Source organism: Musca autumnalis, unplaced genomic scaffold (assembly GCF_047663935.1).
Source record: "Musca autumnalis isolate F117 unplaced genomic scaffold, ASM4766393v1 scaffold_1, whole genome shotgun sequence".
Lineage (NCBI taxonomy): Eukaryota > Metazoa > Arthropoda > Insecta > Diptera > Muscidae > Musca > Musca autumnalis.
Window position 1 is genome coordinate 174,270,223 of NW_027411644.1, and position 24,968 is coordinate 174,295,190.

At 36.7% G+C, this 24,968-nt stretch overlaps 1 protein-coding gene across 13 annotated transcripts in view; it reads right to left on the bottom strand.

Moving 5' to 3' along the window:
- Positions 1-406: 406 nt before the first annotated feature.
- NK7.1 (homeobox protein NK7.1) overlaps positions 407-24,968 on the bottom strand; it is a 382,305-nt gene continuing 357,743 nt past the window's right edge. For all 13 annotated transcript variants that reach the window (XM_073959048.1, XM_073959041.1, XM_073959039.1 and 10 more), the window contains one exon: positions 407-11,143. In XM_073959048.1, the coding sequence (XP_073815149.1) occupies positions 9,614-11,143 (1,530 nt within the window). In that variant the 3' untranslated portion in view covers positions 407-9,613. The remainder of the gene's footprint in view (positions 11,144-24,968) is intronic.

Consider the following 24,968-nt stretch of genomic DNA (forward strand, 5'->3'; position numbering starts at 1 on the left):
TAAAAAAGTTATGCGCAAAATGAAACAAACGTTTTGTAGAATTAAAGATTAAATTGTTATTTATTTTTATGTTTCAAAATAACAACTAAAGATTTTCAAATAAAAGTTAATTTACATAATTTAATTGTATATACATATATATTTAATTATAAATTATATTTTTTATTTATAGTTTCTATAATTGAGCTGTGACTTGTTAATGTGGTTTTAAATCTAATCTTCTGCCTTAACAATTTATTTTGTTTTGTAATTTTTGTTTGACTTTTTTTCATTTTTTACATACATATATGACTTCGTATACTTTCAGATTCTTTTCAGATTTTCAAATTATCACATGAAATGTTAAGAGTTTTTTTTGTTTTGTTTAAATTTCTTTTTCGTATATTTTTTAGCTTTTATTAAATTCTGGTTATATTTAATTATTTAATCAACACTGTCATTGTTTTATGTTACGCTTATGGCCTCATTTGGGATTATAAATTACTTAAGAGCTAAATAGTATTTTTGTTTTTGTTTGTTTGCTGCATATGTATATTACATTTATTATTTTTACAATGAAATCTACAATATAATAAGTGTTAATAAATAGATAATTAAAAGTTATAATTTTTGTTAATAGTTGAAAACTATAAACATGTCTGGAGACTATCGATTTTACGACCTTCTTGGGGCCAGTAATAATAAGGGGCTTACATGGGGCTGTTACTATGTCAGTTATTGAAAAAGCACCTGTATTGTGCTGGAAAAAAGGCAGTTCTGAAAAATTATGCGAATAGGTTTACAAATCGAAGTACTGATTCCATCAGACAGCTGATATTAGGTGTGTTAGTTTACTCAACAATTTGTACAAGTTCATTAACTTCTTGTAATCGGCGAAGGTATTTTGCATTGTACTGCAGAGTAAACGAACAACATCCAGTAACAATTTGTACAAATTTTGAGTAAACGAACACACATATTAATAACAATTTCAAATTAATATATTCGACTATTCATAATGAAATGTTGAAGCAATCCGTATTACAAAAATTACATTTTTAAAGTAAATTATTTTTCAATAGTTACAGTTTAAAAGCTATCAAGGCAATTATGAATATTTCCTTCGTAATTTTCCGCACGGAAGAATGTTTTAAAAATTTAAATTCAATATTTTAAAACGTTTAAAACATATTCCCTTTTTGGACATAAATATGAAAATAAAAAAATATGCAACTGGGGAAAGGGAATAAATTCTGCACGGTTTTTTATTCATGATTATCCTGTATATTCTTTGCTATTGCGATTGATCTTTAAATTCAAAATTAAACTGACATAATACATCACTCTATTGTAACAACTGTGAGCTACTACTAAAATACATCACCTCATACTAGATGTGACCTCGCTTCTCAAAAGTGGAATATAAGCAGAACAAAACTCAATAAAATCGCTCACTTTACAGGCCACATTAGGAGCTTAATATTAAATTCAGGATTAACACAAGTTTTTGGAAAGATATACCGTGGACAAAATTAAGTTAATAAGTTGTTGTTTACATTTCAATTTTGTTTTTCTTTATTGGTGCCCAACATGGGCCATGTAAGACGACTTCTGTGCAACATAACAGCGCAACCACAACCAAAAAATGAAGTTTAATTCAAGGAACAACAAGCCTTAGCAGATTCAACAACCCATTATACCTGATACAGTTCACCGTAGCAGATTCCTACAGTATACATTATAAGATTCAACAATCCATTATTCCTGATACAGGTTGCCGTAGCAGTTTCCCCAACCTATTATTCCTGATTCTTCAATAAAGTCGCTCACTTTGTCCGGTTCACACTAGAGTAATTTCACTGAAATTTTGTCATGATATTGTATGATTTTCGGGAAAAACACATCATTTCAAGAAACTCGTATACGCGCTTTCATTAGTTTGCCATTTTTGCTTTGTTGCAATATTCGTATGAAAGAAATAGACCGTTATAATTTACATTTTCTGTTACTTTCATTCCATTTTCAGGGATGAAAGATACCAAGCCACGGCCCTGACCGACTTTAATATGGCAAAGTTCAGGATTATCTTGGTCCCTTTTTCATCTCATGTGGAGACTGACCTCTCTATGGTGTCACCTGTGGAGCTGCCTTTAACATCCGTTAATGGTAGTGTGCTAACATGTGCCACGCGTTCGCTCATAAAAACGTTAAAAACTTGAGTTGGGCGTTGGGTTAGTAATCCACCCGGCCCAAAGACAGCTTACTATGGAAAAACAAGGGAAAAGAAGAAAAACAAACCATTCTAAAGTGGACGACCCCCTCAAACGTTTTAAGAACCAAGATCTGCGAATCTGCACCTAGAATGTTAGCACTTTTTATAGAGAAGGTAGAGGGTACGCATTGACAAATGTACATGAAAAATACAAGGCCGATATTGCTGCACTACAGGATTGGGAAAGGCGTCACATGAACACCTATAGCTGTCGTGACATAAATCACGGGTTTGGCTGCGGATTTGTTGTTGGTTGGACGTTAAAACATCTGGTCTACAACATCACCCCAGTTAATGAATGACTTGTGTACAATACGGATAAAAACCAAATTCTTCATCTACACTACATCCGACAATGGAATGAGGCTCATAGACTTCGTATGGGAAGGATCTCGTTTTTTTATAGTATGTTGGCTCAGACTCAGAGCAATAACAATAGCCTGATATTTTGATGATTAACTGATCTTAATGCTAACATTGAGCCGCATTATGTAATAGGAGTCGTAGGAAATTGAAGTTTCTCGATCAAAAATACCCAATTTTCAGTAGAATTTCAAGTTTATTTTGCACCAACTCTCTTCATTCCTTCGTTTTTCTTTTGTAATTTTATAAAACTAAGAAGAAACTGTTAACTTATGCCAAATTGTTAAAGTATTATAGACAATTAAAGTCCACAGCTTTCATAATGTCTTATTTTCCCGGTACTAAAGTCATAGTTCGATCAATTTTAGCGTTTTAAACTTGAAATGGCTTTTATTTATTCCAATTTTAAAGAATCGTAACAGTAGCATTCAAAATTTGCATTTTTACTCAAGTTATTAAATAATGTGCTATTCCGATGAAACACTTTGAACCGAATAAATTTTGGTCTTTTTTAAATAGAATTAAAAAAATTATAACGGTACTTAATGGAATCCAAACTTTTTGTTGAAGGATACTTCATAAAATTACAAACCAAGATATATAAACTTTCCTGAGGTTATTCCACGGATATCGACTAAACTGAAGTAACAATAACCAATTTGAAATGTGCTATTGACATGAAACGGAGTGTATTCCACTCAACTGACCCAATTGCTTAGTCGAAGCACTCCTCGTCTTGATAACATATCAGCACAGTGGCAAAATATGACCCATATCCATCCTCCATTAAGGAACCCAAGGTATGAGCAGCAGTATAGTGCTGCTGCCGAAGAAAAAAAATGCGGCATATAGAACTACTTTAACATATCAGCACAGTGGCAAAATATGACCCATATCCATCCTCCATTAAGGAACCCAAGGTATGAGCAGCAGTATAGTGCTGCTGCCGAAGAAAAAAATGCGGCATATAGAACTACTTTACAATCAGTAGAAACGCCTAGCGCACTAGAGAGGTATCGGGAGAAATGGTGAAACGTCTTATTCGCAGGAAAAAAGAGAGAAATAGAAAAACGGCGGTGTGGAAAATCGAGATATACAGGAGCCACCAAAGAGTGCAATATCAAACTGATGGCTTTGGGGAAAGCACACCTTCCAGTAGAAACCATCAAGGATATTTGGTAACGGATACAGATAGAGCATTTTTTCAAATGCTACCGAAGACTATGAAGAGACAGACCACAGATTCAATCCCAGAAGCTGATATTGGATTTATACATAAGTCTGATCCCTATTGCTTAGATAGTATCAGGGATATTGTGCGAACGACTAAAGCCTATGGTCGACGAAATAATTGGGTCATACGCGGCTAAGATCTGGCAAATGCACAATTGACCATATGGTAAATATATTTTGCGGCAAATTTTGAAAAGACCCAAGAAATGCAGATTGACACCTATCACCTTTTTGTCGATTGTAGAGCCGCCTTCGGCAGCAAGTTACGTTCAAAGGTATTTCGAGTCTGAATTTGGTATGATACCAATCCTCAATTAAAATAGGTAAGAACCTCTCCTAACAGTTCACTACCAATAGACTTTTCAGACAAGGAGGCAGCCTTTCGGGTTATCTTTTCAACATCCTGCTGGAAAAGATAATACGAGATGTAAAAGAAAATGACATGTTACTTGCTTATGCTGACGATATAGACATCTTGGGTCGATCAGTAAAAGAAGTAACTGATACCTTTGAGAAGGTCGAAAAATAATATGCTAAAGTGGATCTGGCGGTAAACGTCGACAAGACCAAGTTGATGATTTCTACTCGCAATGCATCCATAGAACTCGGACAAAGTGCGGAAGTTGGTTCCTATAATTTTGAGGTTGTTAAAGACAATGATACTGCCCGTGCTTATCTATATTTCCGAAGCCTGGGTATTTGCGCAAACATATGAGATAGTGCTTAGTATCTTTGGAGAGAAAAATTCTTCGACAGATTTACGGTTCAATATGCTTTAACGGTTTATAACCACGAGCTACATCTGCAATACAACGACATAAGTACAGTTAAACTTATTGAGTTGCAACGATTGCGTTGGCTAATGGATGTGAGAACTCTCCGAGTAGTTTACATCTACAGTGACCACGAACTTCTGATTGAAGAATTAAAGATTCGAGTAAAATATACAAGGTATACCGTTTCAAGACTCTGCAGCAGCAAACGTTTTTTCTGATGACATATGCAGAAAGCTAAATCAAACACGGCTCTGATGTTCGCAAAATTAAAGTCTGCTGAAGCTAATTACAACAATGATGAAAATATTTTAATTAAGTTAGTTCGAAGAGACAGACGGTAACGGTAGAAGCACAATGACTTTTGTTGCTTGCTTCACGCTCCATTTCAAGTAAATAAATAAAGACCAGGTACTACCTAATTCAAATGCTATTTTGGATTTCTTTATTCCTTTACACAAATTCAGGCTTGGATAAGCATGCATTTCTCATTGTGTTCTCACCTTAAAGGGGTGAGTACATAAGCTGCCTTGCCTGCTTACCTTGCTGATAAAAGAATAAAAAAGAAAAGGGCAACCCAGTTCGAAATTTGCTCGGCCTTCTTTATTCTTTTATTTTTATTATGTTAGAAATGAAGCAGGAAAGCAAGGCAATCAGGCAAGGCAGCTTATGTACGCAGGCCTTAAGGGTTCAACAACTTCGCATCCGAGGCAAAAGACGCTGCAAGACGGGGGAACACACGGACAGTCTACAAGATATATAAGAGACTCACAAGACAAATATTTTATTCAATCGAGGAACAACTTCATAAATGGAGGTAGTTCTTTGAATCTCCACCAACAGAACCAAACAGTGCCCATAATGAGGCTTTGTGAAGAAGAACCCTAAGAAGGGACATATCAACCTCAGCTCTTTAACTAAGTGAAATCAGAGATGCAATTACGGAGCTGAAAAATAAGAAAGCATCTGGACTGGAAATATTTAAATATACCCCATTTCAGACCAATTCATATGGCCAAAATCCACGAAGATTGGATTACAGAAAACATACCACTATATTGGAAAGAAGAAGTGATCGTTCCCATACCGAGGAAAGGTGATCTTAGAGAATGTAAAACTGGCGGAAGAGTATGGTAATCGTTCAAATATCAACCCAATCTAAGATCCGTATATTCAATACGAGTGTTAAATCCGTTCTGCTCTACTGATGTGAAACATGGGACGTAAACGTCACAATAATCAATGAACTGCAGGTCTTTGTAAATAGATGTCTGAGAAAGATAAATAAAGTTTTCTGGCCAATGCGCATCAGCAATCAAGACCTTAGGCAGAGATGCAACATGCTCCCTTAGACATCGAAATCAGACGAAGGAAATGGATAGGTCATATTATGAGACAAGAGTACACTAAAATCACCAAAGTTTGCTTCCAATGGAACCAACAGGGACATAGAACCGGGGGACGACCAAAGATTACATGGCGAAGATTAGCGGAAGAATTTGGAAGCAAAGTTCTCACATTGCAACAGCACAGACGCCTGACACAAGACAGAAGGAAATTCAGAAGTTTTGTCGACAATTTAAAAAATGTTATGTTAAAATGAGAAAACATTAATATGAAACCAAACTTTACTAAACCTAATACTGAAACTGCTACTCAACGAACACGAAGACTAAAAAAGCAAGAGAAATATATCAAGAGAAATGACTCAATGAAACCGAGGACAACAAAGTTATTAGTACATGAATATTGCAGACAACAGAACAGAGAGAAAGAATAATAAAGCAGAGCAATAATAAACTCGCTTTCGCTGTGAATATTGAATTCATTCAAAAAAGATCATAAGCATAGGAAACAACTTAAGGCCTGCGTACATAAGCCGCTCGGCTTTCTTACTTAATTCATTTCTGGTAAAGCAATAAAGAAATGTCAGAACCACATTTCAATTAGGTCGAACTTGGTCTTTGGTCTTTTACCAGAAATGAATTAAGCAATAAAGCCGAGCGGCTTATGTACGCAGGCCTTTACTCAGATATAGAGTTTAATAAATTCCTGTTTCGTATACATATTTTGGATTAAATAAATGTTGTAAATTTTGGAAACTAATTACTCGACGAGCAATACTATTTATTTGGGAATAAAGTGATTTCGGGAAGGAGAAACCTATTGTGGTGCTTGGGCAAATATATTAATGGCCCGGGGAGCAAGTGTTTTGCTTTATTAGGCGGCCATCAGACCATCTGCTTTTTCACATGTATGTTGTCACTTTTAGTATACTAATACTACAGAACAGCTGATGTCATACATGTGAAAAAGCAGATGGTCTGATGGCGGTCTTAATTGAAATTCCACAGATGGCCCATTGGGCCAAACCACAGCCGTTTTTGTTGCCTCTCGGGTAAGTAATGTTGTTGAGAAACTTGTTTGCACGATGCTTGTCAAAAACCAAGTTGATATTCGATATTCTGCTCCAGCCAGAGATGGAAATTTCAATTGTTGTAAACGAGAATTTATTGCTGGCCAACTGAGTTGACCAGGGATTGTGGATCGGTGGTGGTCGGCTCTAGAAAGTTGGTGAGTGACCCCAAAAACAGTAATGCTAGAGTAACGCAAGATTCAATGTATCACAAAATTCATTACGTCATGCAACACAGCGAAAAATGGAATCACTCGAAAAACGACTGTTTAAGACTGTTCAAAATTCATTATGTCATGCAACACAGAGACAAATGGAAACATCCAAGGAGTATGAAGCTAGATTAGTACAAACGTGATTTAGAATGGGGCGCGTGTCGTGCCGTGAGTAGTGCGTGTTCGTGCCTTTTCGAAAAACGCAGTGTTTGTTCGTGTCGTGCCGCAATACATTTTTCGATTATGTCGAGTTTTCGTGGTCGTTTTGTGCATTTACCCTGTTTTTGTTCAGAAAAATACTATATTTTGTTTTTTGTATATTCGTTACAGAACATTCAAAAACACAAAACACAGTTTTTTTTCTGAGCAAACAGGGGTAAATGCACAAAACGACCACGAAAACGCGACAACATCGATTTGTTGTCAATGAGAGCCGAACCTAAAATGTTCTGGACGACATTTTTGCTGAACATTTCGAAGTTGAAAAACGTCATCTTGTGGTACTTTTATAGCAGCTCTTTAGATAAAGGACGAAAAGGACATTGAAGGAAGCGAGTTAGAAGGTCGAAGTGCTGTACGAAAATAATCCTCATTCGATTTGACTGAAGACATGTAATATCAAAAATAAGCTAAAGCAACAGTGGACAAAGATATAACGATAATTCCTAATGGCTTACAGGGTCTCTAGCAAAAACTTCATCACGCCATATCGCGAAAGATCGACTCACGGCGAATCTGTCCTTCGGGGTTCTGTATATACTCACCAAGGGCTTTCATCTCCAATAGGAATTTTTCACCCCCCAAAATTTCGGTTCACAGTGTTAGAAGTACATATGAATATATTTTAAAAAACAAATAAATGTACACCTATATCGATTTCTCCTTTTTTGTAATTTCGTGCGTGAGTATGTGTTCGTGCCTTCTCCAAAAACGCCGTGTTTGTGCGTGAATATGCATTAAATTTTTGGTCCGTGTTCGTGCCTAATTATTTAGGCACTCGCCCATCTCTAGCTATGATCCTGCAATTTAGAGTGAGGGTTTCTAATGGTGATTAGGTGCGTGATAAGGCAGGGTTTTTGGAAATTCGTACTGGGTTCGAATAGTACTAAAATGTACTTAAAATTGTACGATTTGAGTGACTTATTGGAACACAACACAGAGGCGAAACGGCTGGATCTAGATTACTGTAATTTTGAGTGAGGGTTCATATTAAGGTGTAGGAGTGTATGTGGGTTGGAAGATATGCGCCTGAAAAAATATTCATCTTGATATCAAGGTATCGGCGCTGTGGCTGTGTTTTATGAATTTTATATGTTTGCAATGTTAGATCTTTATGGTATGAGTTAAATCTGTGCCCTTGGGAGTAAATCAAAATTCTTAACGGTTTGGAAGATATCAGTCTGAGAAAATTATCCCCTTTGGCATCAAGGCTTCAAGTCTTTGGACGACCTTAAACGCGAAAGTGCAAGTGCGAGCGACAAACGCCGAGACACGTATCTCCTCTTTTTTGGTCTTCTATAACGCTGCAGTGTCTGAATATATGGTTAATTTGTTCATGTTGCACGGTGTAATTAATATTAATGTTAATGCAGCAAACTCGTATCTCAATAAATGCGTTTCGTGTTTAAACGGAAAAGATTAATATATTATTACTACTAATATGCGTAGATGCACTCAATTCCCTAATAATTGCCTTTTACACTTTTACCCAAACACCGATGTATCAAAATATAAATCGTTTTTTATCTCTCCTGAAAAGTTGTATTTATTTTAAGATACGAGGTTGAGAAATTAAGGCATGTCATAAGCATATTTATTAATATCAAGCTTCCAATGGTTGCAAAGAATATAAGCGTCTTTATTAAATTTTCTCTTTGATTTTGTGGCATTTTAGGAGGTTGAGAGATATTGGTGAATTACGTTGGAACTGTAAAAAAGTGTCTTGGAATAGTTGTAACAAAAAATGGTTTACATGCTACATTTTATCAGTTTTAAAATTTTTCTAGAACAAAAATCTATTCTCTTATTTATGGAGATAAAAAATCGCCATGATTCGCTCCTGACCATTGCAAAGCCCCTTTTTAGGATATAGTACTAAAATTTGATAGCTTCTCCAATTCTTTCAAATTTTATAAAAAAGAACAGAAAACATAAATTAACCGATTTTGTTGTCTATACAAAAATCTATATAACACTTAACTTATTTTAAATATGTACATATTTATGTATGTATGTAGGTAAGTAGCAGCATCATAATTTATTATTTTGACATAATTTTTGGCACACAATTTGTTTGTTTCTTATGGTTTTTGGACTGGAAGATCTTTTTCAAAATGTCGATTTTTTTCGATTTGAGTAAATTTTAAATTTCTTGCATTTCAGTATCGCCATTATCATCATTTACGACTGCGGGAGAAGAAGATGAGGACGAAGAGGAGGATGACGACGATGATGAGGAGGAGGAAGAAGAAGAATCATTTACAGGCTCTGCAGGTTCTTCTTTGATTGCCAATCCATTTTTGTTCTCAATAAAATTATCATCAATTTCCATGGGTGTAGATGCTGTCTCAGCATTTGATTTAGTTCTATCTACCTCTCTGGCTGAAACTTCATCATCCTTATCATTCAAATCACATTGCATTTTAAGCTGCTGCTGATGATGATATGGTTCATCTTTGTTTTGACCATTCATGAGTGGAATAGCTGAGACAACATTGCCTTGTTTTTTTGCGGTCATTGTGGTGTCCTTTGTTTCCTTGATTTCTGTTTTAATCGCGGCAGCCTCTTTTGCATGCAGCTTTTCACTTTTGCTGGTAGTCTTGGCCTTTTTTAGCAAAGCCGCTGCAGCTGATGCACCCTCGGAACCATTCAATTTGTTGGCCATTGCTAAAGCATTTGAAATTTTCGATGCGGCCAATTTACTTTCAAAATCCATTTCGCCATAATGTGGACTTTGTTGGCCACCATGAGCGGCGGCGGCACGTAGCAATGTTAATTGCAACTCGCGATGTTGTGGCGATTCCTCCAGTTTGATTTCGAGTTTTTCAGTCTGTTCCAAGGGTGCTGCAGGCTCCACCGTTAATGGAATAGCATGATGATGATGTGGTATGGCATGATGATGGCGATGATGACCACGTTGGTGATGCTGCTGCTGATGATGATGTTGTTGGTTGTTGTGCAATTGTTTATTGTTGTTGGCTGCTGCTGTTGAACTGGGTCCATTCTTGTTATCCATTACTGCTGCATTTGTATTATTTGCTAATTTGCCAACAGCAGCACTAGCATTGTTGCCAGTTGTTGGATGTCCCGAAGCAGCTTGTAATGCATGTTGTAAACTACTACCACCACCACCACTGCCACTACTAGTTTGCTCATGATGCTGCTTTGTTGAACCTGTAGCATTTTTTGAGGTCTTCTCCAGCAAAGCATTCAATTGTTTTTTGATTTTTGTCGCTTGTTTAGCGGTTAATTTTGCACTTAATTCATTTGCAATGTTGCGTTTACCTTCGGTATTAGCTACCTCGACGGCACCACTACTGCCAGAGCTATTTCTGGTGCCATTAATGTGATGAGCATTTTTCTTTGTTGTAGCCGTTGTTGTTAAAATCGCATCAGTGTTTGTGGTCACTGGGCCATTTGATGTTGTTGCTGGCGGCATGGATTTGCCATTTGGCGTAATATTGTTATTCTCCATTGTTGTTGTAGTTGAGGATGCTGTTGTTGTTGTTGCAGTCGTCGTTGCTCCGTTTGCTGTGGATGACGAGGTAGTGTCACTTGCTGTAGATGTTGCTATTTTACCAGAATTTGCAGATTTAACCTCAGCTGCCTCAGAGTTGGTAACATTATCTTGCCTTTTCCATTTGGTTCGACGATTTTGAAACCATATTTTGACCTGGAAAATAGAAAGAAAAATGGGATTTTTAATATAAAAAAATAAATGATAGAAATGTTGCAAAATTGAGAATGGAATTTTTTATTTATTATTGTCTTATTAGGACGAAGCCCATTCTTTATGAAAGTTTTTAATTAATTATTTGAATTAATCGATCTAATGAATTCTAGCGAAGTACCACACACACAACCACTATGCTACGATCGTTTCGCTGGTGGTTTAGGCCAGCTCATCAGGCATATTTTGAATGTAAATGGCTAGAAGACAAAGGCGGATTTTGATAACTTCTATTTATACAACCATTTTTACAAATTTGTAGATATGAAGTATTTTTTGAAGTCTTTTTCTATATCAATTCACCCTAGTGAATTGTAATGCCCTCCATTTCGGAAGGTTTTGCTGATATCATATGAAGAAGCGTTCTAAGCCACTGCCAACCTATCATATCAACACTTCTTCATTACGCCAGGACATTAAAATATATACTACTGATGCCTTTTTGAAGATCAGAGCCGAATTAATTTTTAAACCTTTGAGATGCTTCTAGAGACCATTTAGGAAAGAAAAGGCGCTTTTAGAGACCCTTTAGAAAAGAAAATGCTTCTAGAGAAATTTTCTGAAAGAAAGGGTAATTTAATATAGACCCTATCACATTAAAATTTCAGCCTTCGTTCCCAAAGAAATTACCAAGCTGCTTGCTTGCTCCGACGACAACCATATCATTTATTCCACAAAATACAGTTTAATTTATGATTTCATCAATATTTGAGCTACTTTATTTATATTCCTTCTTGGGGAAAAGGGAAACAATAATTCGCCAATCCATACGCTGCCAGAGAAGCAACAACAAGCACTCATCATTAATTAACATAACACGAATCATTAAATATTTATCTATCGTTACGCATTAACACGTCATTCTCAATTTTGGCAAGGAAATTCATCATCAATATCACCAAGATCGTTGCTGACGTCGCCGACCGTCATCAAGATCACACTGTCCGCTAAATCAGGTAATGTAAAATATCTAAATTTAAGACATTTTTGTATTCTTGCAATAAGTTTTTTTTTTTTGGTGTTTTTGATGATTTGGTCTGTCAGTGGATTCAACCAGGGCCTATTTAGTCCCACTATTTATTTACAGACTAATATTATACTATAGTATGTATATGAAACTATGAAAGAAACAAAAAAATGGCGCCCAATTAATTGAGTCGAAGAATTCTGAATCTGAATCTTATAAAGATTTTACAGATTTGCTATAAGTAACTTTCAACTAATTTTGGTAAAATAAGTTTTCATCTCATTTCATTGAATTTTGCGGAACAGAACTCTTACTTATTTAGTTGGCCCTCTACAGGACATTTGTCCTATGAGCCGAACTAAGAAAAGATTTCCATTCCTCTCTATTTGTTGCTTTATTTCTTCAATTTGGAATACCGTGCTTTTCGATCCCGTCTTCCGATTGTTTACTCCATAGATGCCTTGACCTACCAGTTTTGCGTACACCGCCATGGCCATTAGTTATATGCCGTTTTAGAGGGTTCATCATCGCTCTTTCTCAATACATGCCCTAGCCAACACAATCGTTGCAACTCGATACGTTTAACTATACTGATGTCGTTGTATTGCAGGTACAGTTCGTGTTTCATAAGACGTCGATATTCTCCGTCAACGCAGATTGGCCCCTAGATTTGTGAATATTTTTTCTCTCAAACAAACCAAGCTTTGCCTTATTTGCTTGCGCAAGTACCCAGGCTCCAGAACAATACATTAGCAAAGGTAGTACCAGTGTTATGTGAAGAGTAATTTTTTGACGATTTGTGCCTTTGTTTTTAAACTGCTTTCTTTAAGCGGGCGTTTTGGCAGCGCGGACGTTCATTTTTGTCAGTCATCATGCAATTTTAATGTTGTTGGACAGTTTGACACATCATCGATACATCAAAAATCGACAGTCAAAACTGATCGTTCGCAGCCCACATAAGTCAAAGTAGCATCTGTTAGCCAATACAATTCTTCTTCTTTTTTAACAACTGATGTTGTTTCATGTGTTTTTGGCGGTGCCGAGGTAGACGAAAATTATAGGAACCAACTTCCACAGTTGGTCCAGGTTTTATGGACGCACTGCGCATCGACTCCATCAACTTGGTCCTTTCGTCGTTTATAGCCAGAGCCACTTTCCCTTACTGGTCCCATGATATCCATTGTTGGTGTAAAGTGCGTCATTTCTTGTAACATCTGCATCTCATTGAACCTTTTCCAACAGGATGTTGAAGAGATCACACGACATGCCGTCTCCTTGTCTGAAACCTCTTTTGGTACTTAACTCTTCGGAAGAAGTGCCTTCCTATTTTAACTGACGACCGAGTATCAGTTAATGCCATTATACAAAGCCGAATGAGCTTGTCGCAAATTCCAAATTCAGACATGGTTGGAACACCTTTAAGCATCATGGGGTTGTCGAATCTACATCTCTTGGAGAAGATTTACCGCAGGGTAAATATCTGGTTAATAGTGGACTTGCCAGGTATGGCCTAATTATATCGTTGATCATAGGCTTTAGAAGTTAGCACAATATCCCTAACACTATCTTATAAGAAATAGGTAGAAGGCTTATGCCCCTGTAGTTAGATCATACATTCTTATCTCCTTTCTCGTGGATGGAGTACAGGATGCTCAGGTTCCAATCGTTGAGTACGCGTTCTTCCTGCCAGATGGTGCTAATTAACTGATGGATACACATTAGCAGCGTGTCGCCTCCGCTTTTGGACAGTTCGGCTTGTAAGACATCGGCTCCTGCTTATTCTTAAGCCGGTTTATTGCTGTGTTTACCTCATCTTGGCTGGGCGTTATACATTCAATACCATCTTCTGGGATTGAATCTGTGGTATCTTCGCCGTCTTTGCTACTATCGGATACCAACAGTTTGGAAAAAGTTCTTTCTATATCCTGAGCACACTATCTGTATCAGCTACCAAATTGCCTTGCTGGTCTCTACAGAAGGATATGCCTGTACCAAAGCCATCAGTTTGATGTTTCACTCTTTTGTAGAACTTTCGGACTTCATTCTGGCTCCTGTATATCTAGATTTTTTCACACTCCCGCCTTTCCATTTCTCTCTTTTTTCCTTCGGAAGAGATTTTTTCTTCTCTCATTTTCTCCCGATACACCTCTGGTGCACTACGCGTTGCTATTGATTGTAGAGTAGCCCTATATGCCGCATTTTTCTCTTCGGTAGAAACATGACACTTCTGGTCATACCATGGATTCCTTCCAGCTGTTTGCATGGAGTGGGCAATACTTTGCCAATGTGCTGATATGTTATCGAGACGATGAGTGCTTTGACCAAGCAAGTGGGCCAGTTGAGTGGAATATGCTTTGGCTATCTGTTGTGATTGCAGCTTACCGATGTCCAACTTCTGTGCTGTGTCTGTTCGTACTTTATTTGCTACGTTTAATCGGTACGTAGCTTTGCTGTAACAATGTGGTGGTTTGCTCCTCGGAACGAACGAACGTACATGAATATCTTCCATCTGTCACAACGTGATCAATTTGATTACTTGTTTTTTTTTTTTGTTTTTGGTCTGAAGACACCCAGGTGCCCTTATGAATGTCGAATGGCTTAAATCTGGTACTGCTAACTACCACGTTTTTTGTCGCTGCGAAGTCTATCAGCCCCATTACATTGTTAGATGTTTCACTGTGACGACAGAATTTCCCGACTGTTGGGCCAAAGATATTCTCCTTTCCAATTTTGGCTTTAAAATCACCTAGACTAATTTTAATGTCATGGGCAGAACAACGGCAATATGTTTCTTCCATGGTTGAATAATAAGGTGTAACGCCAAATACAGCTGATCTTCATACCAGTTGTCAAAATTCGTTATTGTGAATAAAATCACATACAAAATGTAAACAAGCAATTCACAGTAATGCATTATTGCGAGCAAATTTGACGTTTGACATGATTTGACGTAACACCTTCTTATTCCACCATGGTTTCTTCTAAGCGCTCCTAAAATATATGTTTGGTCTGTTCGTCCTTGTCTCCAGTGGGAGTATGGGAGCAAATAAAGCTGATGAAGAATTTTGCTATTATCCGTATTGTAGCACAAAGAAGGTTAACCCGGCAAAATGCTCCAGTGAAAACGCCGTTTAATGTATGTATACGGCGTTTTATATCGGCCCCATATTTTTCAAGTACATCTGCCAATGCGGAAACTGCACCTTCTCTATAAAGACTCATGGTCCTTAAAACGTTTGCGGGGTTCGACGACTTCAGAGGGGGTTGTTTTTCTTTTTCTTTGTTTTTTCATAAGGGGAGGGTTACTAACCGGACACCCAAACCTATTTTTTTTAACTTTCTAATGATTGTTTGCTTAACGGGTATTAAAGGCAGCTCCCAGGTGACACCACGGGGAGGTCAGTGTCCATTTGAGAAGAAAGAGGGACCAAGATAAATCCTGGGCTTTGCCATGTTAAAGCCAGTCAGGGCCATTGCTTGGTATCTATCATCCGCTACGTCACCCACAACTCAATATTAATAATTTCACATTAAACAAGTAAAAAAGTATCAGTCGGCTTTACCGACAGAGATATACCCTCAGCCTGTGTATATTGAAACAATTTTTTTTTCTCAAAATACGTATATATTTAGGGGTTTTAAAAATCTTGGGCGTTTGAACCGACAAAAATGTTGTTTAGGATTAAAGATCAAAAGTTTTGCGGATGAGATACTAAAAGGAATGGATCGACATTGACCGTTATGGAAGTGGATCTCCAGCCACAACATATGGTGCCATAGGGGGTTTTTACAATCTTCGGGCTGTTTGCTCAATAAGTATGGACTTGCCCCTAAAAACACTTTACCATCGTAATTGAGGCAGCGAATGCAAGTTGCTTCAACAAAAATCAAAGTGAACTTATCCGAAATTTGGGGAGGGAGGTACAGGATGGAGTGGACAAATATAGTCCATATTTGAACCTGATCTATATCTGGTAGATATATTAGGATGTGTAAAGTATAGACCAATTCGGCCACTCCCTTCAAGAGTTACCGTACGAACAATTTTTCCGAACATTTTTGAACTTTTGTGGGGGAGGTGCCTGAAGGAGTGGACTGATATGGCTTATCTTCAAACTTAAACTATGTTTGCACAAAATATTACTAAGACTAAATTTTGGACCGAATCGGCACATCCGTTCGAGAGTTATCTTGCGCTCCAACCACCTCACACGGTGTCATAGGAGTTTTTTGCAACTTTCAGGCAATTTTCTCAGGAAGTATGGACTTGCCCCTGATGAAACTTGTACCGTCGTATGTAGGGCAGTGAATACAAGTTGCTAAAACAAAAATCAAAGCAATTCGAGAGATGGCCCTAAACTGAACTTTTCCGAAATTTTGTGTGGGAGCTACCCGAAGGAGTGGACCGATTGAGTCCATATTGAAACTTTATCTAAGTCTGGAACACATTCCACGATGGGCAAAGTATGGACCAAATCGGTTACTCCCTTCATGAGTTATCTTGCGCACAAATTTTCCGAACATTTTCGAACTTTTGTGGGGGAGGTACCGGAAGGAGTGGACCGATATAACCCATCTTCGAACTTAAACTAAGTTTAGGTAAAATATTACGAAAGCCAAAATTTGAACTGAATCGGTTAATCCGTTCGAGAGTTATCGTGCGCTCCAGCCAGCCAGCCATACAGACAGACGGACGAACATTGCTCCATCGACTCCAAATTGTCTGAAACACATTTCGTCCAAACATACTTGGGGTCTAAAACCATTATTTCGATGAGGCACATTTTTCCCGTATGAAAGTGTATATTAGGGCTATAACCAAAAAAATACCACCACATAGTCGTGTAGAGCATGGAAAACTATTATGAAATACGGCGTTAATTTTTCTCTATCGCGAAAAAAGTTTCCGCACCAAATGCATTGAAGTTCAGTAATGCATTTTTTAATTTTAGCTGTTATGACAACATATTTGCTTTTTATTAAATTTTTTATTTTTTTGTAATCTAATTTAAAATCATTACCAAAGCGTTCTGGACCAATTTTTTCTCAATTCGCGCCATTTCGGAGCATTTTAGGAATTTTTGACACTATTGCAATTTTTGTTTTTTCTTTATAAACTCGTGAATTTTATGTTTATATTTATTGTACCTACCGGACAAAAGAATATAGGGTCATTTGCAACGAAGTCGCGAAAGTTACAGGCTGTTTTTGTTGACTTTGCTGTGAGAATCGGATATGTTTTTTACAAAAATACAACACCAGTACCACTTGGGGAATTTTGTCCTAATAATGAAAACGCGTTTCTAAGATCGATTCGGTGAAAAAAGTTTCCGCACCGGCCGTGATTACTAAAACCCTTTTGATATTTTTTCTACTTAAAATTTTAAATTTGCTTTGTTTGAATAAATATTTATAGAAAAAAATACAATTCTCACAGTCAAAGACAACAAAAACAGCCTGTAACTTTCGCGAATTAGTTGCAAATGACTCCATATTCTCTTGTCCGATAGGTTAAAAAAATATAAACATAAAATTCACGAGTTTATAAAGAAAAACCAAAAATTGCAATAGTGTCAAAAAATCCTAATATGGTCCGCAATGGCGCGATTTTAGAACAAATTGGTCCAGAACGCTTTGATAATGATTTTAAATTAGATTATAAAAAAATAAAAATTTTAATGAAAAACAAATATGTTGTTATGACAGATAAAATTAAAAAATGCATTACAGAACTTCAATGCATTTGGTGCGGAAACTTTTTTCGCGATAGAGAAAAATTGACACCGTATTTCATAATAGTTTTCCATGCTCTACACGGCTATGTGGTGGTATTTTTGATATTTGCAAAAAAGTGCAAAAAGTTATATCCCTAGTGTATATACCCTCGTTAGCATAAATGCTGAGGGTATAAAAATCGTTATTCTCTGCTAATTATTTGATAGAAAATCGTGTTGAAAAATGTATTTCATCATCACTAGACATCGGATTTTGCATATTTGCATATTTTTTAATATTAAAGATACGAAGATTCTGATTGGACCAAAATTCGTTTCAAAGAAATCTAAATTCAATGGCAGGGTCATATTTCGTATTTATTTTGCATATTTTGCATATGCACAAAATATGCAAAAAATATGCAAAATATGCAAAAATATGCAAAATATGCAAAAAATATGCAAAATATGCAAAAAATATGCAAAATATGCTAAAAATATGCAAAATATGCAAAAAAATATGCAGAATATGCAAAAAATTAGCAAAAGATGCAAACAGATTTCATTTAAAGTTGGAAAAACCATCAAAAAATACATAAAAGTGTTCTAAACTAAGACTGTTGACCGTATAACGTCGATTTTTTCAGCATATTATTATGTTATTGATACCATTTACGACAGTGTGGTGTAGGGTATAAAAATATGGTATCGTAGTACCATTTTTTTATTATTAAACTATGTAAAAATATAAAATTTGATAAAATATCAAATGTTTTATGTAAAATTCAATATTTTCTTTTTGTAGCATCTTAATTTAATTTGTAGGATTGGGCTGGTTTTAACTCAAAGGACCAAATCGATCTCGGATTTTTTAGCCGGGGAGCCGCCTAAACCTTTTAGTATTGTTAGATTTTAAGATTGTCAAAGTTTGAGCACAATTCGAATATGTTAAAACATGGTACTGGGGCCTCGAAGTTATAAAAATCCATTTTTTTTTTGCTATTTGGCGACTTCGACGGCCCATATATGTGGAACGGTTAAAGCTACTTGCCCGTATTACGCATTTAATTAAAAGCTATTCTGTTCTTAACATTTCTTGCTGAACAACAAAGTACGCAAGTGTTACTGAATTCGAGATAATAAACCCAATGTCCCGAAAAAGGCCTTAGGGCAAAAATGGAGTCTATTAAAAAAAAAAAAACTTTTTTCTTCCTATATTATCAAATTTTTGCGAATGAAAACGAATATATTTTACTTTATTTGAAAATGTTGCCTATTAGGGCGAAGATCTATTTTAATATTAATTTTAATTCATTTCTCGTTGGAGTCGAGCTTAATGACCGATGGATGATGTTTGCAAGTGAAAAAGGAAAGCCGAAGATTCGAACCCCCACAACCACCATTATGTGACATTTTTCAACGCCCTAATTTCAACGTCTGGGTAAACGTAGCTACCTATTAGTTATCTTTACCTACGCGTTTAGTAATTTCTCCATGTCATTTACCGAGGCCGTGTAACTTTTGAAATCATGTGGTAATATTGGTGATTTTCATTCATGTTTCGCAAAATCATTGCCACATAGAAGTGTTTTACAACTTTTAACACATTGGCAACGATTAACCAAGTAAAATCCTTGGTGTAAGTAACACGGCCGTTTTTAACTCGGTAACGTTACCTATGCGTTGAAATTATAAAATGTTGCTTACACGGGAGATATCTGTGAACTCATATAAAGCTACGTGTTGAAATTACGGGCATTAAGGGACTGACATAATGTGGTTTTAGAGCCATCTGGGTACAGATGACAACTTGGTGGTGAACTCGATTCCTTGCTATGGCGCTCACAATTTTCAATTTATTTACCATCCTTTACCACTCCTGGTAATTGATGTTCTGTGGTCAAGATGCATTATCTTTTTCAAGAAATTCGGAGTTAAAGTTTAATCTCTTGAACAACAATTAAGTCTCACTTGTAATTATGCCTGGTAAATATTTTTCTATGAATTTCGGCAGTTGATTTTTGTAAGTTTGGATCGATTATTTCTGGAGAAATGTCTATCTTTGCTTTGATAAGATTTTTGTCGTCTTTTGGATATTTACGGTGTTTTGCACTATCAGATCAAACAATGCCAGAGCAATAAGTTCAGGACTATGGTACCACATATGATTTATCATTATGTTATTTCCTTTATGTGATATTTGTTTGTGAATGCCTTTCGTATTAAGTAAATCTTCAATGCGGTTTAGGTCTTGTTTTGGACCTAAAATATTTCTGAATATTGTTCAAACGATTTAAACGCAAGGTGCTTCTACGGCCTCTTGTCCTTGGGAAGTGGGTTGGGCAGTAGTTTTAAAACACTCTCGCCTACGTCGAACTTTGATTTGTCAATCGCAGACTATTCTTATAGAAATCGCTTGAAAATGTTTGGTTGATGTCCGGATGTGCTTCCAAACTTGCAGTCAAAAATCCCTCTCAACAATTTTCTAACAAGTTTGTACGGTTCTACCTAATAACTGCTCGAGCTGGTGAGACCCCATTTTTCTAGGCATTTGTACACTGCTAGTTCTTGTTTCTCCCATGAGCTACTGTCAGTTTCAGGAACACCTAGGAGTTGTTCTTTACCTCAATGTGATACCAGAACAGCAACCCGTTTTTTCTTCCCTCTTTTGAGAATATCTGGTAATAGTTTTCCATGCCAGTGCACACAAATAGCCTCGTTCCTTGAAGCTGTTGCGTTTATTTTTCACAGTTTATTCTCCGCTTTTCACGGATAAAGCTTTTAGAGATATTATATTTGTAGGGATCCTATCCGATAGATTCTACTGTAGCCATAATGATACTAGTAACGTTCCTATACACCTTACAGGGGTCCAGCACCAATGACAATTGCATAGTTACGACTTTCTTGAAGCCACACTTGATTGTTTTCGGGACAGATGGTTCTTCAGATTCTACGATACGTTTAGCATCAAAACAAGACCTAGACCTCATTGAAAATGTATTGAAATATGAAAACATTGACACACAAATTTCTGAAAAGGGAAATAACAACATAATTAATAATTTGTGGTATCTTAGTCCTGAACTTGCTGACCTGGCATTATTTGATCCAACGGTGCAAAACGCCGTAAAGAGCCAAAAGGCGACAAAAATCTTAACAAAGCAAAGATTAACATTTCTTCAGAAATATTCGATCCAAACTTCCAAAAGAGCAACTGCTGAAAATCCTAGAATAAGTTCTGGGATAATTCTTGTTGTTCAAGAGATCAAACATTAACTCTGAATTTCCAGGAGACACAAAGGATGGTAAACAACTTAAAAGTTGCGTAGTCAGCTGTACCCAGATAGCTCCAAAACCACATGATGTCTGACTCTCGAATAAATTTTATTTAGAACAAAATGTAAAAGACATTTGTTTTCATTCCAAAAATTTATAAAAATGAAGAAAATGTTTTTTAATAGTCTCCATTTTCGCACAAAGGCGTACCTAGTCACGTTTTTCGGGACATTGGCTTTATTATCTCGAATTCTGTAATACATATTTAGTATTAGATTTATTATATATACTTATATTTTGTTGTTCAGCAAAAAATGTTAAGAACAGAATGGCCTTTAATTTAATGCTTAATATGAACAAAAAGCTTTAACCATTCCAGAGAAATGGGTCGCCGAAATCGCTAAATAGCCAAAAAATCGAGATGTTCATAATGTCGAGGCCCCAGTGGCACATGTTAACATATTCCAATTGTGCTCAAACTTTGAAGTCTTAAAATCTGACCAAACTAAAAACTTTATGCGGTTGCCGCCTTAAAAAATCCGACATCGATTTGTTCCCTTTGAACAATAACCAACCCAACGCTACAAATTATAACAAAGAAAATATTGAATTTTACACAGAACGTTATATATTTTAAATTTTTTTATTTTTTTGCATAGTTTAATAATAAAAAATTGTATTACAATACCATTCTTTTATACCCTACACCACACTGTCGTAAGAGGTCTCGATAACACAATAATCTGCTACAAAAAAATCGACGTTAAACGGCCAACTATCTTAATTTAGAACACTTTGAAGATTTTTGAGGATTTTTCTAACATTAATTGACAATTTTACGACTTTTATGACGATTTTCGGCCAAAAACTGTTTGCATATTTTGCATATTTTTTGCATATTCTGCATATTTTTTGCATATTTTGCATATTTTTTTGCATATTTTGCATATTTTTTGCATATTTTGCATATTTTGCATATTTTTTTTTGCATATTTTGCATATTTTTTGGCATATTTTTTGCATATTTTTTGCATATTTTTTGCATGTTTTTGATATGACCCCAAATATCGAAAAGTTGACCCTTGAAACGCCTATATCCAAAATTTGAGTCCAATCGGATGAGAAATAAAAAACATGCAAAAATCCGATGTCTAATCATCACCATCTGTCAAAAAGGAATATTTATGTGTATGTGTTGCGTATGAAAACGTCTGGCATGAATTATGAGTTATTAAAAGAACAAGGTGTCTAAATTCCCTAGGTGAATTGCTGTGCGACCTGTCATTCTGCTGCCTGCCTCTTCACAACTCACAAAACATATAGAATGGCATAACCTATATGAGGGCATATCACTTAACACATTTACAATACAAGATGTGTGTTTTTTTACGTGCCATAGGGATTGATGGACTACTCATCCATCTATTTTTCATGGCAAAATACTTCATTGGGTATGTATGTATTTGTGTTGCTCTCTTGCTGAAGAATGATGCTTATGATGTTGTTGTTTTGGGGGAAGAATATTTCATAGTTGTGAATGATTTTCGTTATTTTCATATTTTCTGTTTTAAGTATTTAATGTTGTTTTTTGAATTTTTGTTTTTCTTATTCATCAGTGCCTGTAGAATGGTATTCAATCGAGTCAATTTCTTTTGGGCAAGAAGTTGAAGGAACAGCAGCAAAATCAGGCAGCACTAATTAAGTGCGTGATTTAAATAGACATCATTGGTTTCATGCAACATTGGCAACATAAGTTTCATGACGAGGGGAAGAAGGAAGGAAGGCAGAAAGAAGGAAATGTTTGTATTAAAACCATATGTTTCTGAGGTAGGGATGAGTTTCTTAGTGGCAAAAAATCTTTACTGTATTTACTGCACTTTAAAAAAATTGATGAGTTAGAACGTGGCATTATTTAGACGATGAGGGGTAGTCTAAATGCTACATCCGCTAAATGTCATAATTTTGTTATGATTTTCAATCTAACCTCAATAATTGACGGATTAAAGGTGAAATTAGTCTCCGTGTAGGGAGGTGATATATGTACATAGATACCCCAATAAAAGATCATGGATGACTTGAATATGGCAAAGCCTAGGGTTTTTTAAAAACTTCAAGAAAAAAACTTGGAAACACTTACGATATTTGCATGCGGTTGCACATTAACGCGACGCTCAATGGACTAATTCTCTTCAATCCTTCAACAACTTCAAAGTATTTGTGGTCGTCTAGTCAAACTATCACGATGGGCGTACAACAATGAACTTGGGGTGAACCCATCTAAGACAGAGCTGGTTCTGTTTAGAAACAAATGACAAGTCAAACCATTCACCCTACCAACGCTAGATGGAGCAGCCCTGAAGCTCTCTCTAAAGACCAAGTACCTCGACATTATCCTGGACCATCAACTAACGTGGAAAGGGAATGTTGAAGAACGTGACAAGAGGGGTCTTATAGCCCTTTATTCATGCAATAACTTCATTAGTAAAAGTTGGGGATTGAATCCACCTTTCACGCATGGAATTTTTACGACCATAATTTGCCCTATTCATACTTATGTTTCTTTGGTATGGTGGAATGCAGTGCGTAAGACATCCTTTCTCCACTAAATAATTACCGTTCAAAGAGCGGTATCACTTTTAATTACCGTTGCCATGAAAAACACTCTACCGTTGCCATGAAAAACACCCTACAGACTGCCCTCAATGTACTACTGGATCTTCAACCGTTGAATCTCGTGGTGCACAAGCTGGCAGCAAAGATTGCTCTCCGACTCAAGGAGATAAATTCATGGTGCAACTCCGAATTTGTCCACGCTGCTATTTTACGACAATCTGGAGGTTATCAGTGATTATATATCACCACAACTACACTTCGACGAGATTTATGTTCGGATACCCAAACAGAGAGGCCTGGACTCACAACTCCCCACTTCTACCCGGTATAGAGGTTTATACCGACGGTTTCAAGATGAAAAGGGGAACAGGAGCGGGCGTCTACAGCGATACCCTTAACCTACGGCTCTCGTACAAGCTAAACGAAAAATGTAGTGTCTTCCAAGCCGAAATCTTTGCAGAGTTGATAAGAAACATGGAAGGGGACATAGCTGGACCGGTGACTATCTATGTGGAAAGTCATGCGGACCTTAAACCAATTATATCCCACTCAATCAAGTCTGCTGCGGTCTTGCACTGCAGGAAAGCTTTGGAGGCACTAAAATCAATCGTTACCTTGTGCTGGGTCCCGGGGCATTGCAACATCGAGAGAAATGAAAAAGCGGATGAATTGGCGCGTTGCGGATCTGAGCCAATCGACACTGCAATCGACAACTGAATCAAACCATCCTTGTGCCACTTCATGCGGCAGTTAGAACAACGATACCAGGACAGGACTGGTCAGGTTTGGCACAACGAACCCGGCTGTATGGTGACCAAGACAATATGGCCCATCCTCTCCAAGCGAAGGACCACATTTCTACTTTTCATGGGGAAATCCGACCTGAAACTAACTATAGGAATAATCACGGGTCACTGCAGAGTAAGGGGAATGTCCTGCAAATGGGAAGGAGATGATGATATTGACTACTGCAAGTTGTGCGAGGATGAGGAGGAGACGGAGACGATCGAACACCTATTATGACGATGCCCAATGCTCGTGACCCGTAGAATGAGAATCATGGGGTAACACCTGTTCCAATCTCTGACAACCTTCGGCCAAACCGAGCCCACAACCCTGCTTCTACTTGTCAAAGGTCTGAGATGGCTTCAGCGAGAAGGAACTACTGCACCATAACATGACAAACTCTCTGACT